The 21993-nt window shown below is 39.6% G+C and overlaps 1 protein-coding gene across 6 annotated transcripts; it reads right to left on the bottom strand.

The window, feature by feature from the left end:
• Positions 1-333: 333 nt before the first annotated feature.
• NUDT7 (nudix hydrolase 7) lies at positions 334-21584 on the bottom strand. 6 transcript variants are annotated; one of them, XR_015729583.1, is made up of 6 exons: positions 21458-21569; positions 17649-17802; positions 14429-14587; positions 11864-12238; positions 10832-10891; positions 334-927 (listed from the first exon to the last, which is right to left on the bottom strand). XR_015729583.1 is itself a non-coding variant. In XM_060681583.2 (5 exons), exons 1-4 carry the CDS (start codon positions 21484-21486, stop codon positions 11867-11869), a joined length of 714 nt encoding a protein of 237 aa, XP_060537566.1. In that variant the 5' UTR covers positions 21487-21569; the 3' UTR covers positions 2979-6212; positions 11864-11866. The 6 variants fall into 6 exon arrangements, 2 of the variants coding, with proteins under 2 accessions (XP_060537566.1, XP_087733196.1); XR_009620065.2 differs by lacking the exon at positions 334-927 and adding an exon at positions 2979-6212 and having other exon boundaries at positions 21458-21579; XR_009620066.2 differs by lacking the exon at positions 334-927 and adding an exon at positions 4751-4886.
• Between the last annotated feature and the right edge of the window lie 409 nt (positions 21585-21993).

The following is a 21993-nucleotide window of genomic DNA, read 5'->3' as shown; positions in this document are numbered from 1 at the left end:
ACTGACAAATACCACCTCTGCCTGGCCCCGGAGTGGGGTGGGAATGGAGCTTTTGCAATATCCTTCCCTTGGAGTGGGGTGGGAATGGAGATTTTGCAGTATCCTTCCCCTGCCACGCCCAACAAGCCACACCCACAGAACCGGTAGTAAAAAAATGTGGATTTCACCACTGCTCTGTGCCCAGGATAAATTAAAACAGACCAGGATGAATAAAAGAAAAAAGGACCAGATTAGTGGAGAAGGCACCAGTCTACAAACCAGGAGACAGTGAGTTCTAGTTCCACTGTATCCATGAAAGCCAGCTAGATGAATTTGGGCAAATCAACAGGAGACTGAGTTCTAGTCCCGTCATATACAACAAAATCTGCTGGGTGAAAAAGTTTGGCTCAAACACCGGAGTTAGTGAGTTCTAGTCCGTCCTTAGGCATAAACGTGGGGCCAGTCTCTTTGGGCCGGTCACCAACTCTCAGCCTAACCCACCTAACAGATTTATTGTTGTAGATAAGATAGGAGGAGGAAGGTGTGCTGGATATCTTCAACATCCCTGAGTTATTTGTAAAACTAATAAAGCTAGGATATAAAGAAACAGATAACAAGTAATAAAGAAGAAATATCATGAGCATATTGGCATAAGCTAAATAATATTTGGGCCCCAGTTAGATCATAATTGGGCCAAATCTGAAAGGATTGTTTGGCAGTTTCTCCAAGAAATAGTACAAAATTTGGCCATGCTCAGGGGAACATTTTGAACATGTAACTGCCAAAATAAAAGAGAAAAATAATGGGTCAGTTCTACTAGTCCATAACAGGGAAATATAGGTGGCACAAATATATTGGGGAAACAGTACAATAAAGTAATATTAAATCTCAAATTATACTTTACCAAATATACAAGTCCAGACTTAAAGTCCTATGGAGCATATTCAGCTGGGAAAGAATAAAAAATTCACCAGGATAAGTGACATTGAATTCAAACAATTCTACTTGACAGTTTCAAATAAAACATTCTTTGCCTACCATTTTTAAACCCAGAGATAATTTGCCATACACGCTCCTGCTGATTACATCTGTATGTTTTAATGGTTTTTATTGTTTTTAATGTTTTGTGTTTATGCTTTGGGGTTATTTCTGTATTGATTTTGTGTTTTTTAATCTTTATAAGCCCTTCAGAGTCACGGAAGTGAGATGCGATAATACACAGTATATCAAATGAATGAATGAACAAATGAATTGCAAATTCTGTTAAAATTTTGCATTTCTACATTGATTGAATTGATAATTGATAGGTGCTAAACCTACTGGAAAGAATTTAAGCTGGTAGTTGACTATTAAGAGCCAAATTCTTGCTTCAGCCCCAATCAAACCGTACTGCTGCATTTTATTACATATGAAGTTACTAAAAAAAGCTCAGAGAATTCTTCAACGGGCACCTTTAGTTTAATAAAATTACACTTGGAGATTGTAATATCCTAACTGGTTATGTCCACTGGGATATAAATAAATGTGTTTCAAATAGGTTTTCAATGTTCCATGAGGGGGGGAAAAAGGCACAAGCTGGAATGAATTTGCTTCTTCAATATTTATTGAATATCCACCAATTATTTCAATTTATGGCTTGAATTTAGAATTGTTTGCACTGCCTGGATTCAATGAAATTGCTGGATGAATTCCCAATTGCATGTAGTTTGGCTTTCAACAGAATCCTTTAAACATCACCAGGAGTCTTCAAGCACAGCTATCAAAATAGATTAGGGAAAACTGAGCAAGTTTCAGACCGAATAACGGATGACTGGGCTCCCACTGCTGAATTCTGAAGGGGACCTCTGAAACACAGTGTTTTATCTTTTAACGGTGCACTTGTCACAAAGCCAAGTCCAAATCCCCGCAAACGTTCATTTGAATTGGCAGGAGGAAGCCAGAGAATGAAAAAGGGCTAAAAGAAATGGTGAGCATTTTCCAAGAGCTGTGGCAGCATTTGAAGAAAAGAAGTCAAACCAGTCCATGCTGTTTGGCCCATCAGAATGTCAAGAGACTTTCACTACTGGATGAATAATCAAAATAGCATCTTAAGAATATTGAAAGAAGGGTACCATTTTTTATTTTTTTAAAAAAGGTCACCCTTGCCTCAAACTCATAATTTGAGTTCCCCACTTTGGGTTCTTCTGTCAGGGTAATGAAGATTTAAAGCTGACCAGCCGTTGTAAGGCTGTAAATCAAGATGATGAACTGAGGATGAGTCAGCAGGGTTACTGCCACTTTAAGAAGCTGTCTATATAAGGGAGGTCATGAGAGGGCGTATTTCTCTCCCCTCATTGTGTTTTATCTGCATTGTAGCTCTCTGTGTAGAGTTGAAGATTGCTTGCTTGCCTGGTATGTGCCTACCATGTGTATGTCTGTATATAGAAGTCTTGTATATAAACCACTGTTTGTAATGACAAACCACTGTGTCCTGTATTCTGCTCCTGGGTTGTCTCAAAATAGTAGTCACACTGTAAACACTCTGACATCTTCTGTTTCTGGTTAAAGTTGGTGATGAGTTGTGTCCTTTCAAACTTAGGTCTAAGATTACCAATATCCTCTAGGCCATTTCTTATAAGCTTAGATAAGAAGAACTTGAAACATATATGTCATGTTGGGAGAACATTCCCAAAATCAACATATCTTCTTATGTTTTATTGTTAAGTGGGATATAAGGTAAAGCTAGTTTCAACCTATTACATCGAGCCCTAAATCATGGTTTTAAAAAAACAGTGACTGGGTTGACATTATCGCTTAAGGCACAATATAAGCATAGCCATTTTTTCTATTAAGGACAAGACAGTGCTACACTCAGTTCAATGTAGCATAAGGTCCATCATGTCGAGTATCTGACTGTTATTTTATCGCTGGAATGAAATAGAGTCATTCACTGTATTTAAGAAAGCAGGATTCCATGAACAAACCCATACCTCAGTTCTAGAAGAGAAACGGGACACACACAAGGAGCATTTATTTATTTAGTCAATGTGTTCTACATGTCCAATAGCAATTAACAGTCAGAAGATAGGATGAAACTCCTTAAATGCATAATACGTTTAAGATCCATTGCAAAGTGTCAAGACAGCAGAGGTATCTGTCCAGTCCCATTAAATAGAAAGTGTTGGAACAGGAAGCAATATGTAATTAATTTTAGGACTCCTGCTGTCCAATTCCTTGAACTTTCTTCCTTTAGCTTATACAGCAAAATAGCTATTTCTTGCATGTCTGCTTCCAGTATCAGCATTTCCCAGTTGCTCTTTTTCTCTCCACAACAGAGATTCCACATATCTCAACAATCTATAGTAAACTTTGCCAATTGTAGCATGGAAATGGATGCTGCCTAGTTCTGTAACATTAATGCGTGCAAATTTGCATTACAGACGAGAAAGCCTCAAAGCTCAGTTCCTGGACTACATGCTCAACTGAAGTTTGGCTACTGATAATGCATATCCATTTGTATGCATATGTATTTCCTAAAGATAAAAGTCTATCCGAATGTTCTGAAATGCAAAAATAAAAATCTGGGAGTCTTCCAGGCTTCTCCAATAATTAATTCAGCACATAGAAAGAAGATAGAGCTTCTGTAACAATTTCCACATGCGATAAAATTTAAGCGGATGGTGTTTTTGAGGGGGAAAAAAATGTGGTTAGCAACGCTTTGAAAAATCACGAATTATGCTTTGATCTCATTCACTACTCTGTTGTCCAGGCTCCATTCATTCCCCAACACTCATCCGACACATGGCACAGAATAAATTTTCAGTTATGCCATAAGTTAGACGCTATGGCTTCCCAAAAAAGCCTTCCCCCTCCCAGGAATATTTATAAGAATCACAAAATATTTCCCCTTCTTGCAGCCAATTTGGGAAGTCTCTGTTGCATATGGGAATAAAAGTCTCCCGTATTTTAAGTAAATTTGCTTAAAAATGTAGTTTGACTGTAGTCAGTCTTTAAGTACCTCCATACCAAGTTCAGAGTCATTGTGGAAAACACTAAAATAGTAATCAAATCCACCACATGCGTTCTTCCCCGGTATTATAGATTGGTGGGCACCTAATGCCTGTGTTTTCCTTGCTTGCTAAAAGAGCATGCTGTACATTGCGATGGTTTAAGAGATGTAGTTGTCATGACAACATCATGAAGGAAATACTACTGAGTCCACGAGACTGGAGTCCTGCACATATTCTTCTACCGGAGTCCAAAAGGTTAGCATAAGATGAGCATGAAACAAATAACAGCCTGTACTACTGTCTCCAAACACTAGGAAGAAGCATCAGTCCAGCGTTTTCATTTAATTGAATGCTGTAAGAATGTTGAGTTGATTAGGTATATAGTGTTTAGCCGTATGTGCTGACTTGGCTACTAAGGTTTGTTTTACAAACCGTGATTCAAAACCTACTCGCATGGAGTGGTATGTAAGTAAATCTAGCCATTCATTGTTTCTATAGTATTCTATGCATTATTCGTTTTTGGTATTCATGCACTTTGCCAATGTAGCTTAATGCTATCAATGAATCAGGATAGTGATCTCAATCTTAGTTAAAACATGGCTTACTGGAATAAGCAAACAAGGGAAATTCTGTACTAATTAATTCTGAATTCCCTGGTTCCTAAAAAAAAGAATGTGAATAATTTTATGAGGTAATGGAGAGAATGTTACTAGCAAGTTGACAGTGAAAACCTTTTTTGTGTGCAAGAGAATTAACATGTTCTATATAATTTCAGACCCATATCTGCAGACAATACAATGCTTTACTAATGGATAATTTACATATTTTACAGCTGATTTTCAACATCATCATCATCATCATTTTCTGACTTGCATTGTGTGGCTTTCAACTCTCTGTATAGAGACCCAGAGTCACTTCCTGAATAATAATCATAAAAGTTGAATAAATAGAAAATATTATGATTAAATTACATATTCTATTTTTAAATTTTTATTCAAAACATAACCCAGCTCCATAGCAACATGCAATGAAGGTCACTGGAACATGATTTCATTTATAACATAGCAGGCCAAGAAAAGGGGAGGGAGGGTCAAATAGACTGCAACAGGAAAAAAAAAAATTAAAAGCAGCAAAGTGTAAATAATTCACAGCACAGAAAAAAAGAGTCTATAACTATTCACAGCAGAAGATACGTTCTTTACCAACTCAAGCAAATAAAATGTATTAAACAACTAAAATATATATTAAGCAAATAATGTGCCTTAAAATTAACAGTGCAGAATTGATGTTGAGAGAACTTGGCAGTTTAAACTGCCATTCTGTCATTTTAAAATCCCAACATGCTGCTACTCCAGGATATTATGGGAAATTACTAGGGTTTGCCTTTGCAAATGTTCATGTTTTGGAAGAAGGGTGGGATATACTCTTGTAATCTTGGTCCAGTCCTAAAATAGTCCCCTTTTTTCTTTCAGAACACCAGATCAAAAGATTTGACTTCCAGAAAAATCCAAAGAAGCAATTTAGAACTAAGGAGAAATTTCCTGACAGTTAGAACAATTAATCCGGTGGAACAACTTGCCTCCAGAAGTTGTGGATGCTCCAACACTGGAAGTTTTTAAGAAGATGTTGGATAACCATTTGTCTGAAGTGGTGTAGGGTTTCCTGCCTAAGCAGGGGGTTTGACTAGAAGACCTCCGAGATCCCTTCAAAGTCTGTTATTCTATTCTAAAACCTCCAGAATGCCATGGGGGAGAAGAACATAAAACACTAAGGCTGAAAGAGACTTCCTTGCCCTGTACTATTCTGGACAAATGGCTACCTAGTCTCTTCTTGAAAACCTGCAATGATGAAGCACCCACAGAAAAGTATGTCAGAGGCCTAGAACAGTAGATTCTATCTGATCTATTTATCTATCTATCTATCTATCTATCTATCTATCTATCTATCTATCTATCTATCTATCTATCTATCTATCTATCAGTAGTTTCTATAGATAGATCTAGATCTATCCAACAGTTCTACACTTGTACATCGTTTTTGTTTCCTTACATTTTTTTTTACCCACATTATTTTTATTAGACAGAAACAAAACAAAAATAACCCAACGTCTCTTAGCCACAATAGTTTTATCTTCCGAATTAGGAAGCCACTGAAAGTTGGTTGAGGGGGAACAAATTCAAGGTTCAATGAATGCCTTCATCAGGCTCCCCTTGTGGCCTTCCTGGAAACATCTGCATCTGCCAGCTGTGAAAAACAGGATGCTGGATTAGACAGGTGGATATTTGATCTGCCCAGCAGGACACGTCTTCTATTTTTACATATCAGAAACTGTATAACAATTAGAAACGGCAAGGAAAGAGATAGCCTACATTCCAAAGAGACGGTGGCAAAATTTCAACCCACAAGCATGTATTTCTAAATCGGTGATTAAGAGGCACCATTTCATTGCTGTTTATAATTTCCCAGCTAGTTTTGTGACCTAGGCATTCTCTTGGTTGCCTTTATATCATGGAACTAGCTGGATACCAATGCTCCGCTACGAAACTATGTGATTGGGCTTGATAAATCGACACTTACAGCTTGAAAATTAATGAGTAGTTACGATCGGCCTCTCCTCTCCCCTTCTCTCCCTCAGCCTTGCCCCACAGAAGCCTCCCCTATCCTATCCGCCTTCTCTCCCTCAGGCTGGCTCCACAGAAGCCTCTCCCTCAAGCTTTCCCTATTGATCCTCTCCTCTCCTCCTTCTCTCCCTCAGGCTGGCCCCATGGATCCTCTCCTCTCCTCTCCTCTCCCTCAGCCTTGCCCCACAGAAGCCTCCCCTATCCTATCCCCCTTCTCTCCCTCAGGCTGGCTTCACAGAAGTCTCTCTTACGCTACCCCCTTCTCTCCCTCAGGCTTGCCCCATTGATCCTCTCCTATCCCCTTCTCTCCCTCAGGTTTGCCCCACAGAAGCCTCCCCTATCCTATCCCCCTTCTCTCCCTCAGGCTGGCTTCACAGAAGTCTCTCTTACGCTACCCCCTTCTCTCCCTCAGGCTTGCCCCATTGATCCTCTCCTATCCCCTTCTCTCCCTCAGGTTTGCCCCACAGAAGCCTCCCCTATCCTATCCCCCTTCTCTCCCTCAGGCTGGCTTCACAGAAGTCTCTCTTACGCTACCCCCTTCTCTCCCTCAGGCTTGCCCCATTGATCCTCTCCTATCCCCTTCTCTCCCTCAGGTTTGCCCCACAGAAGCCTCCCCTATCCTATCCCCCTTCTCTCCCTCAGGCTGGCTTCACAGAAGTCTCTCTTACGCTACCCCCTTCTCTCCCTCAGGCTTGCCCCATTGATCCTCTCCTATCCCCTTCTCTCCCTCAGGTTTGGCCCACAGAGGTCTCTCCTATCTTATCCCCTTCTTTTCCTCAGTCTAACTCCTTAGCATCAGAGCTTGTTAGTAATAATAATATTAAGAAATTCTAATGATCTGATGGTCATTTCAAAAAATCCTTTCTTAGCGAGCACCTAGAAGCCAAGAGGAACATACGTGCCAAATTTAAAATTGATAGGCTGTACCGTTCTGGAGATTTCGTGATAACGCGTGAGTGGTATTTCGATTTTATATAGAGAGAGATATATTACATGTGGAGTCTCAGAAGGCATCTTCCGTTCTTGAATTTATAAAGAACCATCCTTTTTCAATTGGGTTTTGGCTCCAGATGATTAAGGCATGGAGATCGCCTCTTCCATGTACATTTTTTCTTGCACCTCTAATTGACTATGAATTTTATTATATATATGTGTGTTTGGTTTGGTTTGGTTTGAGTGGCTGTGTGCAATCCGGCGTGGTTAAGACCAGGATTGTTTCAATAAATGTTGCAAATTTTAAAAAAATAATAGACTAGATTAGAGAATATATTTCCGTTAATCTAAAGTCTCGACGGTTTTGCAGGATTAGAAATCACAATGTGCTGTTTTTTAAACATGGTTGAACAAAGAAGGTACGGTAGCTCAGATGTCTGAAGTTTGTATCTAAGGCTTTGGGAGGTCACCTTTAGCCTTAGCAGGACAGCATTCCGTAAACCAGTTGGATTTACAATTCTGATATAACGATCCATTTCTTTCCTAGGTGATAGTCAACAGTTCATGCTCTGAAGCGCACTCATTGGACAATTATGCTTCTTTTTAAAATTATTTTCATATAGTACTACTGTACACCTTATGGTTCCTTCAACATGCTACGTGCTTTTTCATAAGGGTAAAGGTAAAGGCTCCCCTCGCACATATATGCTAGTTCTTCCCGGCTTTAGGGGGCGGTGCTCATCTCCATTTCAAAGCCGAAGAGCCAGCGCTGTCCGAAGACGTCTCTTGTGGTCCTGTGGCCGGCATGACTAAACGCCAAAGGCGCACGGAACACTGTTAGCTTCTCACCAAAGATGGTCCCTATTTTTTCTACTTCCATTTTTTACGTGCTTTCGAACTGCTAGGTTGGCAGAAGCTGGGACAAGTAATGGGAGCTCACCCCATTATGCGGCACTGGGGATTCAAACCGCTGAACTGCTGACCTTTTGATCGACAAGCTCAGCGTCTTAGCCACTGAACCACTGAGTCCCTTTGCATAGCTCCATTTTTATTCTTCAAAGGTTTTTTTTCTCTCCCCAATATTGATTTTTTGACTTTGCTTCCAGCTACGAAGCGTGGGCTGTACTGACCAAGAAGATTGCTGGTTGGCAAGAAAGAGAATTCTGCAGCCCAGATTTACTAGCCCCCAGACCATGCCCTTAAGAGAGTTGGAGAAGAAAGAATCAACTCCGCTGCTCGCCACGGTGGGAATAGAAACACTTGTCAATTCAGACTTTAAATCAGGGAACCTGGAAGAAACTCAAGAAGTGCATATTCGAATGCGGCTATCGGATTTATGAAACACCCGAGGTCAAAAAGTGATGCATCTTTCCTAACTTAAAAACCTGATTTTTTTTTTTTAAATGCCAAAATGTTCCTGTTATTTCTCACAAAATGAGAACAATACAGTCCCTGGTGCTGATTTTTTTCCTCCTCTTCCAGGAAAAGAAAAAGCCAAACCAAACCTTTCCAAACAATGTGACTTGCTCCATGGATAGAGGTTTTTACGTTTTAATTCCTCAGCCAAACCAAATTACTATGGCAACACCTTTGGTAGACAAGAGAATTAATTACAACAGCTAAATCCTACTCCGTCTGCAGGTTCTTATATGAACCTTTCCTCATTCCCTCCAGCCCCCAAAATAACCCTGGGTATGTTTTTCTTCTTTTTTACAATTCAGTTTTCAAACAAAAACACTCTCCTTTCCCTCACATATTTTCTCAAGTCCTGGAAGGTGTTTTTTTCCCCCCTGCTTCGTTTTTTTAGCCTCTTGGCGTACCTGTAGTTGGAAAAAATAGGATGGAGAAAGTGTACAGGTGGAATGAAGGAGGCTGATGTACATTTGCCACAGTATTCTTGCAAAAAAAGGTTGGACTTGAGAACCTGTCCATCTCTTAGGTGCCGGTGAAGTTATCAGAATGTTAGGATAAATTGTGGTTTTATAGCAGAAATAGTTTAAACCTTACTGGCAGACTCTTCCTGACAAGGGTAAGTCTATAAAGGTAAAGGTTCCCCTCGCACATATGTGCTAGTCATTCCTGACTCTAGGGGGCAGTGCTCATCTCCGTTTCAAAGCCGAAGAACCAGCACTGTCCAAAGATGTCTCCGTGGTCATGTGGCTGGCATGACTCAAACCAAAGGCGCACGGAACGCTGTTACCTTCCCACCAAAGTGGTCCCTATTTTTCTACTTGCATTTTTTACATGCTTTCGAACTGCTAGGTTGGCAGAAGCTGGGATAAATAACGGGAGCTCACTCTGTTACGTTATAAACTCTATAAACTATGCTTAATATAGGCTACTACTTAGGTAGGCTGAACTTAGTCTAACCTGCCACAAAATTCTCCCTTAGCCCCAGCCAGTGGTGAAATCCAATTTTTTACTACTGGTTCTGTGGGCGTGGCAGGGGAAGGAGACTGCAAAATCCCCATTCCCACCCCACTCTGGGGCCAGCCAGAGGTGGTATTTGCTGGTTCTCCAAACTACTCAAAATTTCCGCTACCGGTTCTCCAGAATCTGTCAGAACCTGCTGGATTTCATCCCTGGCCCCAGCCTTAAGAAAACTAGAAAGGAAGGTGCTTAGAATTTATTTGGTGAACAAACAAGGCTACAAAAGAACCCCAAAATTTCAAAACTTCACCACCATTCAAGTGGCAGTCCTAAAATATCAGGAGCACTGCTTTTCAACCTTGAATGGGGATAAAGTTTTAGATGAAGGAAAAGAAGCTAAACTTCTAGATTAAAAAAAGATCTAGCAGAAAAACGCAAGAGAAGGCAACAGTCTCATGCTAAGAGATATCCAAATAAAATCCATATACCGTAAGTAGCCAAACTACTTATTGCTTCCTGACAGTTAGAACAATTAATAAGTGGAACTTGCCTGCAGAAGTTGTGAATGCCCCAACACTGGAAATTTTTAAGAAGATGTTGGATAACCATTTGTCTGAAGTGGTGTAGGGTTTCCTGCCTGGGCAGGGGGTGGGACTAGAAGACCTCCAAGGTCCCGTCCAACTCTTGTTATTCTATCCCATCCCATCCCATCCCATGAACGTTTTTTTTCAAAGTGGCAGTTCTGTAATATCAGAGGAATAACCAAGAAGCAACTGCTTCTGGACTTAATTTGCAGAAATGTGGGTTCTGCAGTAGCGTCTCTTGTGAGGAACATATCACATCCTTCAGTTATGATTCCCATCTCAATATGAAAAATAGAGCACAATTACGACTGCAATGCTTTGAGAGAAAGGGTGCCTAATGCAAGGTCATACATACCTAAAATGTGTGATCCAAGTGAAGGATTAATTCTGCAGCATCACTGACCAAGTCAAATCCCTAGAGAAATAGTGAAGTTTTTTTTTTGTTTTTCTCTTACCCATGCAGTAGGAGGTAACATCATTAGAAAGCATTTCAATGTTTTTTTTTCTCAATTTCAAGAAATGTACATCGAAGAGTAGCAGTAATGACAACATTTACAAAACAAAATTGAACGGTTTTAAAAGGGCAGATGCTGTAGTAGTGAGTAGTTAAACTCCACCAAGAGGCTTCCGCCTGAAGTGCAACTCGTATTGTGCATATGACAGTTCTGTTTCTCAAAAATAACTTATCTTTTTACCCTATAGCAGGGGTGAAATCCAGCAGGTTCTGACAGGTTCTGGAGAACCGGTAGCGAAATTTTGAGCAGTTCGGAGAACCAGCAAATACCACCTCTGGCTGGCCCCAGAGTGGGGTGGGAATGGAGATTTTGCAATATCCTTCCCCCAGGAGTGGGGAGGGAATGGGGATTTTGCAGTATCCGTCCCCTGGAGTGAGATGGGAATGGAGATTTTGCAGTAGCCTTCCCCAGCCACGCCCACCAACCCACGCCCACAGAACCGGTAGTAAAAAAATTTGGATTTCACCACTGTCCTATAGCGACCTATTAAAGAGCCCAGTAGGTATATAGACACTGGAGAATATTTTTTTAAATCTAGTAAAAATGAATTTTATTTGTATAAAACGTGCAAAAAAAATTTGCACTGGTAGCGCAAGCAGTCCCCCTGTATTATCTCTATTGGCATTTTGAGTTAAAGGAAAAGGATAAAATGCCAAGCATTAAGAGACTGTGGCCCAAAATGATCATTATATTTTAAAAATTTAATTAAACACCACCCTATCACAGTCGAATGTGGCAAAAACAGATTCCTGCAATTATACGCTTCCAACGTGATTTATAAATATAAATTAACCAAATTATTTCAGCCAAGACATGGATCATAGTTTCAAGAGTTTCAATTACATTTGAAAAAAAAAATATTACAATGTTACCTGTCAAAGTTTGCTTTTTACGCCATGGTAGCGCGTCATAAAGTTTTTCTCAGCTGAAGAATTCAAATTATCCAGGTCAAATTCAACTTCAAACGTCGGTTTCTCCCCGTAAATTGCAAGAGCAACAAAGGCTGCAAAATGGGCAGTGAGTCCCCACACTGTAAATGACATCTGATGCTCTGGGTCATCATAGTCAAAGAAATGCATGAAATATGAAGACTGTCCCTTTCTTTTCATAGGTACAGCGCTGTGTTTCGCAGGGCGTATAAAATATTCCAGCGGTACTGAGAACACGTGGCTGACTTCCTCTGGATTTGGTTGGGCTTGAAAAGTGTCTTCTATGAAGGCTACAACTGGAGTTACGACAGAAGAAGTCTAAAAGGAAGAAAAGTTATAGTTAAAACTTTAATGTTTCTAACCAACTACTCTTCCACTTCGCTTTAAACATATTACAAAATAAATTTGAGGGGGGGGGTCTCCAGAGTCTTACTGAATGTGAACAAGAGACCATGAAAAATAATAGTCTTCACTTTTAAAACTGAATGGAATCTCAATGTTTTTGAAGACACCTGGGGACAAGCCCTGTACTACCTAAACAATATGAAGGATGTGTAAACTTCATAACTCTTGGTTTGAGGTGTGAAACAAGCTTCCATCATGGAAGATTTATTCCTGAAAACTACTGTAACCCATACTTGGAATGGCACTGGATAGAGGTCAACCGAGCATTCCAGAGTTCCCAGGTCAATGAATTTTGCACATCCCTTATTTATGTTGTTCTTCTTCTTGGAGCAGTCCAGAATGGTTTATAAAGAAGTCAGTAAAAGATAGCATCACAATTAAAATACAGATAGTCCTCCACTTACAACTGGTCACTTAGCAAATGTTCAAATTAAGACGGAACCCCCCTCTCCCCCAAAATGTACCGTATTTTTCGGAGTATAAGATGCACCTTTTCCCCCCAAAAAAGAGGGTGAAAATCTGGGTGTGTCTTATACTCCGAATATAGCCCCGCCTACCTTCTCAAACGGAGGTTTCAGAGGCTGAAAAAAGCCTCTGAAAGAAGGTTCAGAAAAAAAAAGCCTCTGAAAGGCTTTTATTTAAAATAATATGGCAAGCAACAAAAGAAGAATCAGTAAAAGTTCTAACTAAAGTTTGTTAGCATAGTTATGCTAACAAATCTGGAGAATGACACAATAACCGACAGATCGGAAGAGGCTAATCTATATACCAATACCAATGAAAGGAGATTGAACAGAGTACAGATAGTCCTTCAAAATAAAAGCCTCTGAAAGAAGCTTCAGAAAAAAAGCCTTTTTTCCCCCTGAAGCTCTGTTTTGGAGCTTTCAGAGGCAGAAAAAAAAGTTTTTTCTGAAACAGAGTTTCAGAAGTTTCAGAGGCAGAAAAAAAGCAAGGCACAGAGTTCACAACCAATGAACCTGTTGCTAAAATTCACCTCTGGGAACAGCTGATTGGGGGTATTCCGGGAGGCCGATCCACCTGCCAATCAGCTTTTTTCTTATATTCCTCCCCAAAAACTAAGGTGCGTCTTATACTCCGGTGCGTCTTATACTCCGAAAAATACGGTACTACTGATCTGATTCCAAAGCTCCAATGGCTGCCCTCCCAGCCATGTGGCTGCATTTCGGGCGCTCAGCAAATGGCCTGCATTTATGGCCATTTGCAGTGTCCTGTGGTCATGTGACTCCAATTCATGATGTTTTAACAGGCATCTGCTTCCAATGTTCAGCAAAATACCCCGTATTGCTTAACGACTCGTGATTCATTTAGCAATCCTGGTGACTCGCTTAACAACTGCCACAAGAAAAAGTTAAATCGGGTGGGCCGCATGATGAATTCTTTACGACTTTTACAACCTGTAACTGTAATGTGGAGAGACTATCTCAGGGGTCAGCCACCAGTGGCTCTGGAGCCGCATGTGGCTCTTTCATCCCTCTGCTGCGGCTCCCTGTTGCCAGTCGGCTCCACAACTGATAGGGCCTTCAGTTAGGACAGGTAGAAGAAAAAGGATACCACGCTAGGAGACGACTCTATAGTGGGGGAACCGACTTCCAGTCGGCAGAGGAAAAAGGAAACATGCTAATAGGAGACTCTATGTGGGGGAACCGGACTTCTGGTTAGCAGAGGAAAAAGGACGCCGTGCTAGGAGGAGACTCTATGATGTCTGTGGTCATGTGGCCGGCATGACTAAATGCCAAAGGTGCACAGAACGCTGTTACCTTCCCACCAAAGGTGGTCCCTATTTTTCTACTTGCATTTTTAGGTGCTTTCGTATTGCTAGGTTGGCAGAAGCTGAGACAAGTAACAGGAGCTCACCCTGTTACCCGGCTCTAGGGATTTGAACCGCTGAACTGCCGACCTTTCGATCGACAAGCTCAGCATCTTAGCCACTGAGCCACTGCATCCCACCGGATTAAGTCTATTGTCATTTTAATTAGTGACTGCCGACAGTCTTATCCTCTGTGAATTTGTTGTATCCCTTTTTAAGGCCCATTCAAAACAACTTACAGCTTCTTTGAAATATTTCAGACAAACAGTACCTACTTTATCTATTCCAGGAACAAGTCTACAGATGACTTCAACCTGTTCAGGAAGAAGTCCCACTTCTTCTTTAGCTTCTCGAAGAGCCGTGGCAATTTCATCTGTGTCTGTTGGGTCACTTCTACCTCCTGGAAAACAAACTTCTCCTGGAGATGTTCTCAACTGGAATTAGAACATTAACATTGTTGGTTGCATAAGTCCCTCAGATGTTTCGACTAGATTTGCCATTTTGATTCACCTATCAAGTCTTTTTCAAGGACCTGGGATAAGCACATGTTATTGTTTTTTATTTTTTTTATTTTTATATGCCGCCCTTCTCCGGAGACTCAGGGCGGCTTACACTGCGTTAAGCAATAGCCTTCATACTTTTGTATATTTTATACAAAGTCAGTTTATTGCCCCCACAAACCGGGTCCTCATTTTACCTACCTTAGAAAGGATGGAAGGCTGAGTCGACCTTGAGCCTGGTGAGAATTGAACTTGCAGTAATTGCAGGCAGCTGGATGTTAAATGCTGCCTTCGTAGGAGGCATTAGCCTCCTATGCCACTCAGGTTTGTTTGATGTGTAATTATTATTATCGCTGAAGTTTCTTCATCCAATCTTAAATGCACAATCGTGTTCTCCCAGTTTGGCATTTCTGAGTTTATGTTTTGCTTATAAATTGGTGAATAATAATAATAATAATAATAATAATAATAATAATAATAATAATAATGGCTTTTAGGATCGATCATCAACAACAAAGTCAAGAAATATTTTAGTTTAATTAAACACATCGCAGTCTAGGACCTAGCCTGCCGTGCGAGCAGCACCGAAGGCTTTGAAAAGGATACTGCAAATGCTATGTTACATCTAAAATAACAAAGATTAGAATTCTTCAGGCAATGCTTTTTCCTGACACTATGGATGTGCAAGACGGATTTGGAAGAAGCATAACAGAAAAGAATACCAACATATTTGAACACTAATACTGGAGAAGACACTTGGGACAGTCAGGAAAACAATTTTTTTCATACAAAAAAATCCATTTGGAGTCACAAGATGCAGTAATCACTGGGCTCCAACTATCACATCATGCCAAGATGGAGTTCTCTTTTGTTGTTGTTAGTCGCGAAGTCGTGTCCGATCCATCGCAACCCCATGGACAATGTTCCTCCAGGCCTTCCTGTCCTCTACCATCCCCCCGAGTCCATTTAAGCTCCCGCCCGACTGCTTCAATGATTCTATCCAGCCGCCTCATTCTCTGTCGTCCCTTTCTTCTTTTGCCCTCTCTTAGGAAATCCATAATGCCACTTTAAGACTAGCTGCACTTATAAAATCCTAGCTTAGATCAAGAACTAGTCAAACTTAAGAGTCACTGAAATCAATGGGCTCAACAAACTGAACTCCCATTTAGCAATTGGTATGCATAAATCCTGTGGGGTTTCATAGCACTCATTTCCATTTTAAATATAATCTCCAATCTCAAATTATACTCACTCAGGGACGACAAAGATCCAAATATTAGGTCAATTGTTCTTTGCAATCTCTTGATCTTCGTCTCCATTGTCGTTTTCATTCAACATCAGTACCATCAACATAGGAACTTAGCAAGCACAGACATGAACAAGACAGACTTTCATAACTTTTCCTATAATTGATGGTATCAGTTTTGAATAATCCAATAATCCTAAAGGAGTTACTGAATAATCCTAAACGAGTTATTGTGAGATAACAACTGGGTGTGGGGCATAAGTGGTTTCACACTGCAAAACAATGTCATAATGCTAAACATGCACAATATATGCATGTTCCAACCCAAAAACTAAGATGATCAACTAAACAAAAAAGTATGGGAAAAATAGAAGAAAAGAAGAAATCAACAAGTAACTTTTAAAGCACCTGCATCCTGAAAGATGAAATCTCTAAGATTATTTTCAATAAAATACACTAGCCAAAGAGCATGAGAAAAATCCTATTTTCTACACCCAGATAATTCAGCAGAACTGTTTCTGAAAGATGTGGGTACATTAGAAAGAATAATCCAAACAAAATTAGTATTTATTTAATTGCATTATTTATATACTATGTCAGGTAGGTGTAGAGGTATCTGTGTGAATATACCTGTCTGCTTGCATTTGTTCAGTCTTGACTCCTGTTCAACTACACCCTTAACTACTTAGACCAAGCTACCTCTGATTCAGGTAGGTTACAAAGCATTTGTAAATAAAATAAAAATGAAAATTTTAAAAATCTAACAAGACAGACCAGAATTATTATAGAAAAAGAAAGATAAGAGAAAAGTGGGTTTCCTCTTAACCTTCAGAAAATTAAGCTATTCTTCCAGCTCATGGAGATTTAAGGAAGCAACTTGTTTTAGCAAACACATTTAACATCTTTACCTGGGCTACTGCTGAAATCTCTTGCTATTTTGGCTGCTGGTGACAAAATGAAAGAGACCCAAGGGAAATCAAGATGTAAACATTACCCTGTCCTCAGATAGTCCAACTTTCAAATTTATTGCATCAAATTTTTAATTAATGGCTGTAAGAAAAGAAAGGCAGCGCTATATTGGATGGGTTGATTATTAGTAGGGAAAAACAGAAGAGATTGCGATGTAAAAGGAAGTGAAAACTGTTAGGGAGAACAAAGGTAGGTTTAACTACAGGTAGTCCTTGACTCCAGTTCATTTAATGACTGTTTGACATGACAACAGCACTCAAAAAAGTAAGCTATGACTATTTTTCACATTTACGACCATTGGAGCATCCCTATGGTTACACGATCAAAATTCAGACACTTAACAACCAACTCATATTTATGATAGTTGCAGTATCCTGGGGTGATGTGAATCATCTTTTCCAACCTTCTGACAAGCGAAGTCAATGAGGAAACTAGATTCACTTATTACAAACTTAATAACCGCAGTGTTTCATTTAACAACTGTGGCAAAAACGGTCGTAAAATGGGACAGAATTCGCTTAATAACTGACTGGCTTAACAAAGGAAATGTGGGGCTCAACAGTGGTTGAAAGTCAAGGACTACCTATAGAAGGAAGTCCAAACAGAGATTGCATTCCTGCCTCAAAAAGAGACGCTGTCAGTGTTAGCTCTACTGATCCAGACTGAATATATTTCTATACATGTGTTCTCTCCTTTTATTTTAGCCTTTCCTTTCACATGTTTCTAAAAATATTCACCAAATTAATAGTGAAATTAGTTTTGGCTTTCATATTTACATACCTTCATTGATCTAAGAGTGAAAAGAAGACATAGCTTTCCATCTTTGACCATTAATGGGATAAGAACTGAGGCTTTTGCTAATTCAATGTTGGAAAATTTATCTCCAATGTCAAACTTCCTTAATTGCAGCTTTGCTTTTTCTTTTATGCTCATTCTGGAATAAATAAAAAGAGCAAAATCTTCATTATAAAGAAAACAGGCAAAAATGTCATTCTACGATAATGATATCTTTGCAAAAAAGAAACATGAAAAATGATATTGTCAAATAGATTGCCTTTACTGCAAACAAAGAGACATACAAGGGCTCTTAAAAATTGGATAACCCTTTTCAATTTTCAATATTTCTGTATAAACATGACCAAAAGCATGATTTGTTCTCCACACAAATCCTAAAATTAGATAAAGAGAACCAATTAAATAAATGAGTGGAAAACATTACACTTTTCATTTATTTATTAAGAAAAATAATCCAAAACTATAACTTGCTATGAAACAGGACTGAAATGTTCTCACTATAAGACTCGTATTGGTGGTAATGAAATCATGGACTAAAACTGTTGCAATGAAGTAAGATTTATTATAAAAAACACAATATGAATCAGACACATGATATTGAACAGTATGACCTTTGCTTTAAGAGAAAAAAGCATGGATCTGATAGTTTTACAGCTTAGTTTAATAATGAAATATTTATGTGGTCTTACTGGATGCCGTATCATTTAGATTAATAAATGTAAAATAATTGCCACAGTGGATTCCGCAGAGCATTAGAAGAGGGGGGGGAAAGATTCTTACTTGAGTTATAATAAGCCAGTTAAAGATGCTGAAAAACAGATTGTTTTCAAGAATTGCATAAAGGGCCATGTTTGCATCCTTATACACTCCAAAGCAACTTTATGGAATTGGGTACAGTTCTAGAAGGCCAGTATATAAATTTACAAAACTGTTTGAATTTAAACAGCCCCAATCCTCTTGGAGAATTAATCCAAATACATACATTCAATCACTTAGCAATAAACTTCGCTATCCTGTACTGCATTTTACACTTAGAATTGTGCATACTGTTTAATCTTAGCAATGGACTGCCTTGAATAATGTACCACTTAATTTTGAGTTAGGGTTATTGCATTCTTCAATAAGAGACTTAGCTTTATCATAGTCCAATGACCTTGTGCTCTGTTGTGAATACTGCCTAATAATGCTAACAGTGCAGAATCAGCATTTTACAAATAAGTGCTAACTTTCATCAAAAGCTGAATTCTTGAGTAAAAGGGGATTATTGTCTATCCAAAAATTGGTTTTGGGGATTATCCAAGGATGAAAAATCCTCAATTTCAGCTCTTTAGGCTACAGGGGGTGGGGTGGGGGGGTGGGGATCTCATTTACTTAGCAATAAGCTGTTAAACTCATTGGATCTTGGTCTATTCTGTTAATGGTGTATTAGTTTTTAATACCACTTTTGAAAATATTTATATATTTTGTATATGTACTGTATATTTCTGTATATATGTATGTTTGTGTATGTGTGCAGAGCAATTTCATGTACCTAAAAAACAACATTAGTACTCCATATGTATATATTGAATTGCTAATGTCTCTCCTTCCTGGATTTTTTAAAAAACATGTTCTGATATTACCAAACTCCGTCAGCTCGCTAAACCAGAATGTAAGTATGTACCTTGCTCATCTCTTTTCCTTGCCAGCAGGTTTTTTCCCACGAACAACAAGACACAAGGACAGTTTTCTCCCCGAATGCCATCACTCTGCTAAACAACTAATTCCCACAATACTGTCAAATTAACTACTAAGACTGTATTACTATTCTTCTTCTCATCCTTCCTAGTACCTATCTCTTCCCACTTATGACTATATCATGTTGCTTGTATCTTTACGATTTATATCGTTTTTATTGTTTCCTAGTATGATTTGATTGCTTATTAGTATCCTATGACTATCACTAAGTGTTGTTATCTTATGATTCTTGACGAATATATTTTATTTTTTTTTCTTTATGTACACTGAAAGCGTATGCACCGAAGACAAATTCCTTGTGTGTCCAATCCCACTTGGCCAATAAAAGAATTCTCTCTCCTCTCCTCTCCTCTCCTCCTCCTCCATTCTATTCTAAAACAACCAATTTCTTTCTTTTTTAAAAAAAAGAATCCTGAAAACTTTACTCTTAGAATCCTGGTACTATCAAGGGCAATATTGAACATATTTTATATTTAATATAATATTTATATGACATGCATATATATTACAATTACTTTAAATTATGTTATTATATTATATATTACACTACATATTGCATTAACTACATTATAATTAGATTATAAATTTATATTTCTATTTTTTCAAAGGAAGAAAATAAATAAATAAGCTTTAAAAGTGTGTTTAAGAAAACTCCAACTGTTTCTGTGTGTGTGTGTGTGTGTGTGTCTGTGTATCTGTCTGTGTGTCCGTGTTTCTTTTTTTTTTTAAATCAAGTTTTATTCATCCCCCACCCACATTCACCCACATTTTTTTTTCAACAGAGTATTGGCCATATCTTATCTTCTACACTTTATCAAATTCAAATACATTTTACTCAATTACAATTTTTGCCACAATTTTCTTTTTCCCCTTTTTTTTAAATCATCTCAATATTCCTTTGCTTACTTATATAAGCAGCATCTTCATTCACCCTCAAATTCTAATTTTCCTGCTGGTTCATATTTATTCTCTTTTATTCTTTAACAGTTCATTCTTTATCTTAATATATTTGTGTCTGTCTGTGTCTGTCTGTCTCTCTCTGTGTTTGTGTGTGTCTGTCTGTGTGTCTGTGTGTGTGTGTCTGTGTGTTTGTGTGTCTGTCTGTGTGTGTGTGTGTCTGTCTGTGTCTCTGTGTGTGTGTCTGTCTCTGTGTGTGTGTCTGTCTGTGTAAGTGTGTCTCTGTGTGTGTGTTTGTCTGTGTGTGTGTGTGTCTCTGTGTGTGTGTGTGTGTGTGTCTGTGTGTGTGTCTCTGTGTGTGTTTGTGTCTCTGTCTGTGTGTCTTGTGTGTTTGTGTCTCTGTCTCTGTGTGTGTGTCTCTCTGTGTGTGTCTCTCTCTGTGTGTGTCTGTGTGTGTGTCTGTCTGTCTCTGTGTGTGTTTGTGTCTCTGTGTGTGTTTGTGTGTCTGTCTGTTTGTGTCTGTGTGTGTGGGTCTGTCTGTGTGTGTGTCTGTGTGTGTCTGTGTCTGTCTGTCTGTGTCTGTGTGTGTGTGTCTGTCTGTGTCTGTCTGTGTGTGTCTGTGTTTGTGTCTGTGTGTGTCTGTCTGTGTCTGTGTGTGTTTGTGTCTCTGTGTGTGTTTGTGTGTCTGTCTGTTTGTGTCTGTGTGTGTGTGTCTGTCTGTGTGTGTGTCTGTGTATGTCTGTGTCTGTCTGTCTGTCTCTGTGTGTCTGTCTGTTTGTGTCTGTCTGTGTGTGTGTCTGTGTGTGTCTGTGTCTGTGTGTGTGTGTGTCTGTCTGTGTCTGTGTGTGTGTCTCTGTGTGTCTGTGTGTGTGTGTCTGTCTGTCTGTGTCTGTCTGTCTGTCTGTGTCTGTCTGTGTGTGTGTCTGTGTGTGTCTGTGTTTGTGTCTGTGTGTGTCTCTCTGTGTGTGTGTGTGTGTCTGTCTGTGTCTGTGTGTGTGAATGTAAACAATACATACAATGTAATATATAAACCAATTGCTACTCTCTACAGCTTTCTCGCCCCACGAGGCCCCCTTCCAAAGGAGCCGGGACTCCATAACCCATAATCCACAGCTAGGAGTGCCCGCAAAACGGGCGGCGACGCTTTGATTTCTCATTACCTGCCCGGCTCGAAATCCGCAGCCGCCATTTTTCACCTTCTACATTCAACCACTTTGCCTCTCCTACCTAAGCGGGCCTATTCGCTCTTTGGGCGTGGATTGACACAAACACAACTCCGCCCCTTGCCGTTCCACGGCCTCGCTATTGGCTGAGAGGCGGAGTCGAAAGGGGAATCGGCGGCGAATCGGGAGAGGCCTGGCCCAAGCTGCGTTACCTTGAGGGCGGAGCAAATCGTCCCGGCTTGTTGCGGCGTGAACTTCAAGTCCCAGAATCCCTTGCTGATATAGGCAAAGGCTTTTGAAGTCCAAGCTGGATCAGCCGGTGAAGCTAGTTCTAGTTCAAACTTGGCAGCTTTAAGACTTGTGGACTTCAACTCCCAGAATTCTCCAGCCAGCTATGCTGGCTGGAGAATTCTGGGAGTTGAAGTCCACAAGTCTTAAAGCTGCCAAGTTTGGGGACCCCTGCATTAGGAGGAAAATGTAGTCCCTCTTTCCAAACGCACATATAAAATGCAGCTCTTGTTATTCTAAATTCA

Source organism: Pantherophis guttatus, chromosome 11 (assembly GCF_059756535.1).
Source record: "Pantherophis guttatus breed Tessera chromosome 11, ASM5975653v1, whole genome shotgun sequence".
Taxonomy (NCBI): Eukaryota; Metazoa; Chordata; class Lepidosauria; order Squamata; family Colubridae; genus Pantherophis; species Pantherophis guttatus.
Note: the sequence above shows the minus strand (reverse complement) of the source record. Positions and strands in the feature narration are given on the sequence as shown.

Bases quoted from the DNA above. Each gene is read 5' to 3' on its own strand.
- NUDT7 (XM_087877070.1), bottom strand. From the start codon at position 21,486: ATGGCGGCTGCGGATTTCGAGCCGGGCAG. The intron at 17,803-21,457 runs GTAATGAGAAAT...TATTTATTCCAG, and splicing joins GCGGATTTCGAGCCGGGCAG to AATGAGCATAAAAGAAAAAG. The intron at 12,239-14,428 runs GTAGGTACTGTT...TCTTCCTTTTAG, and splicing joins TTGTTCCTGGAATAGATAAA to ACTTCTTCTGTCGTAACTCC.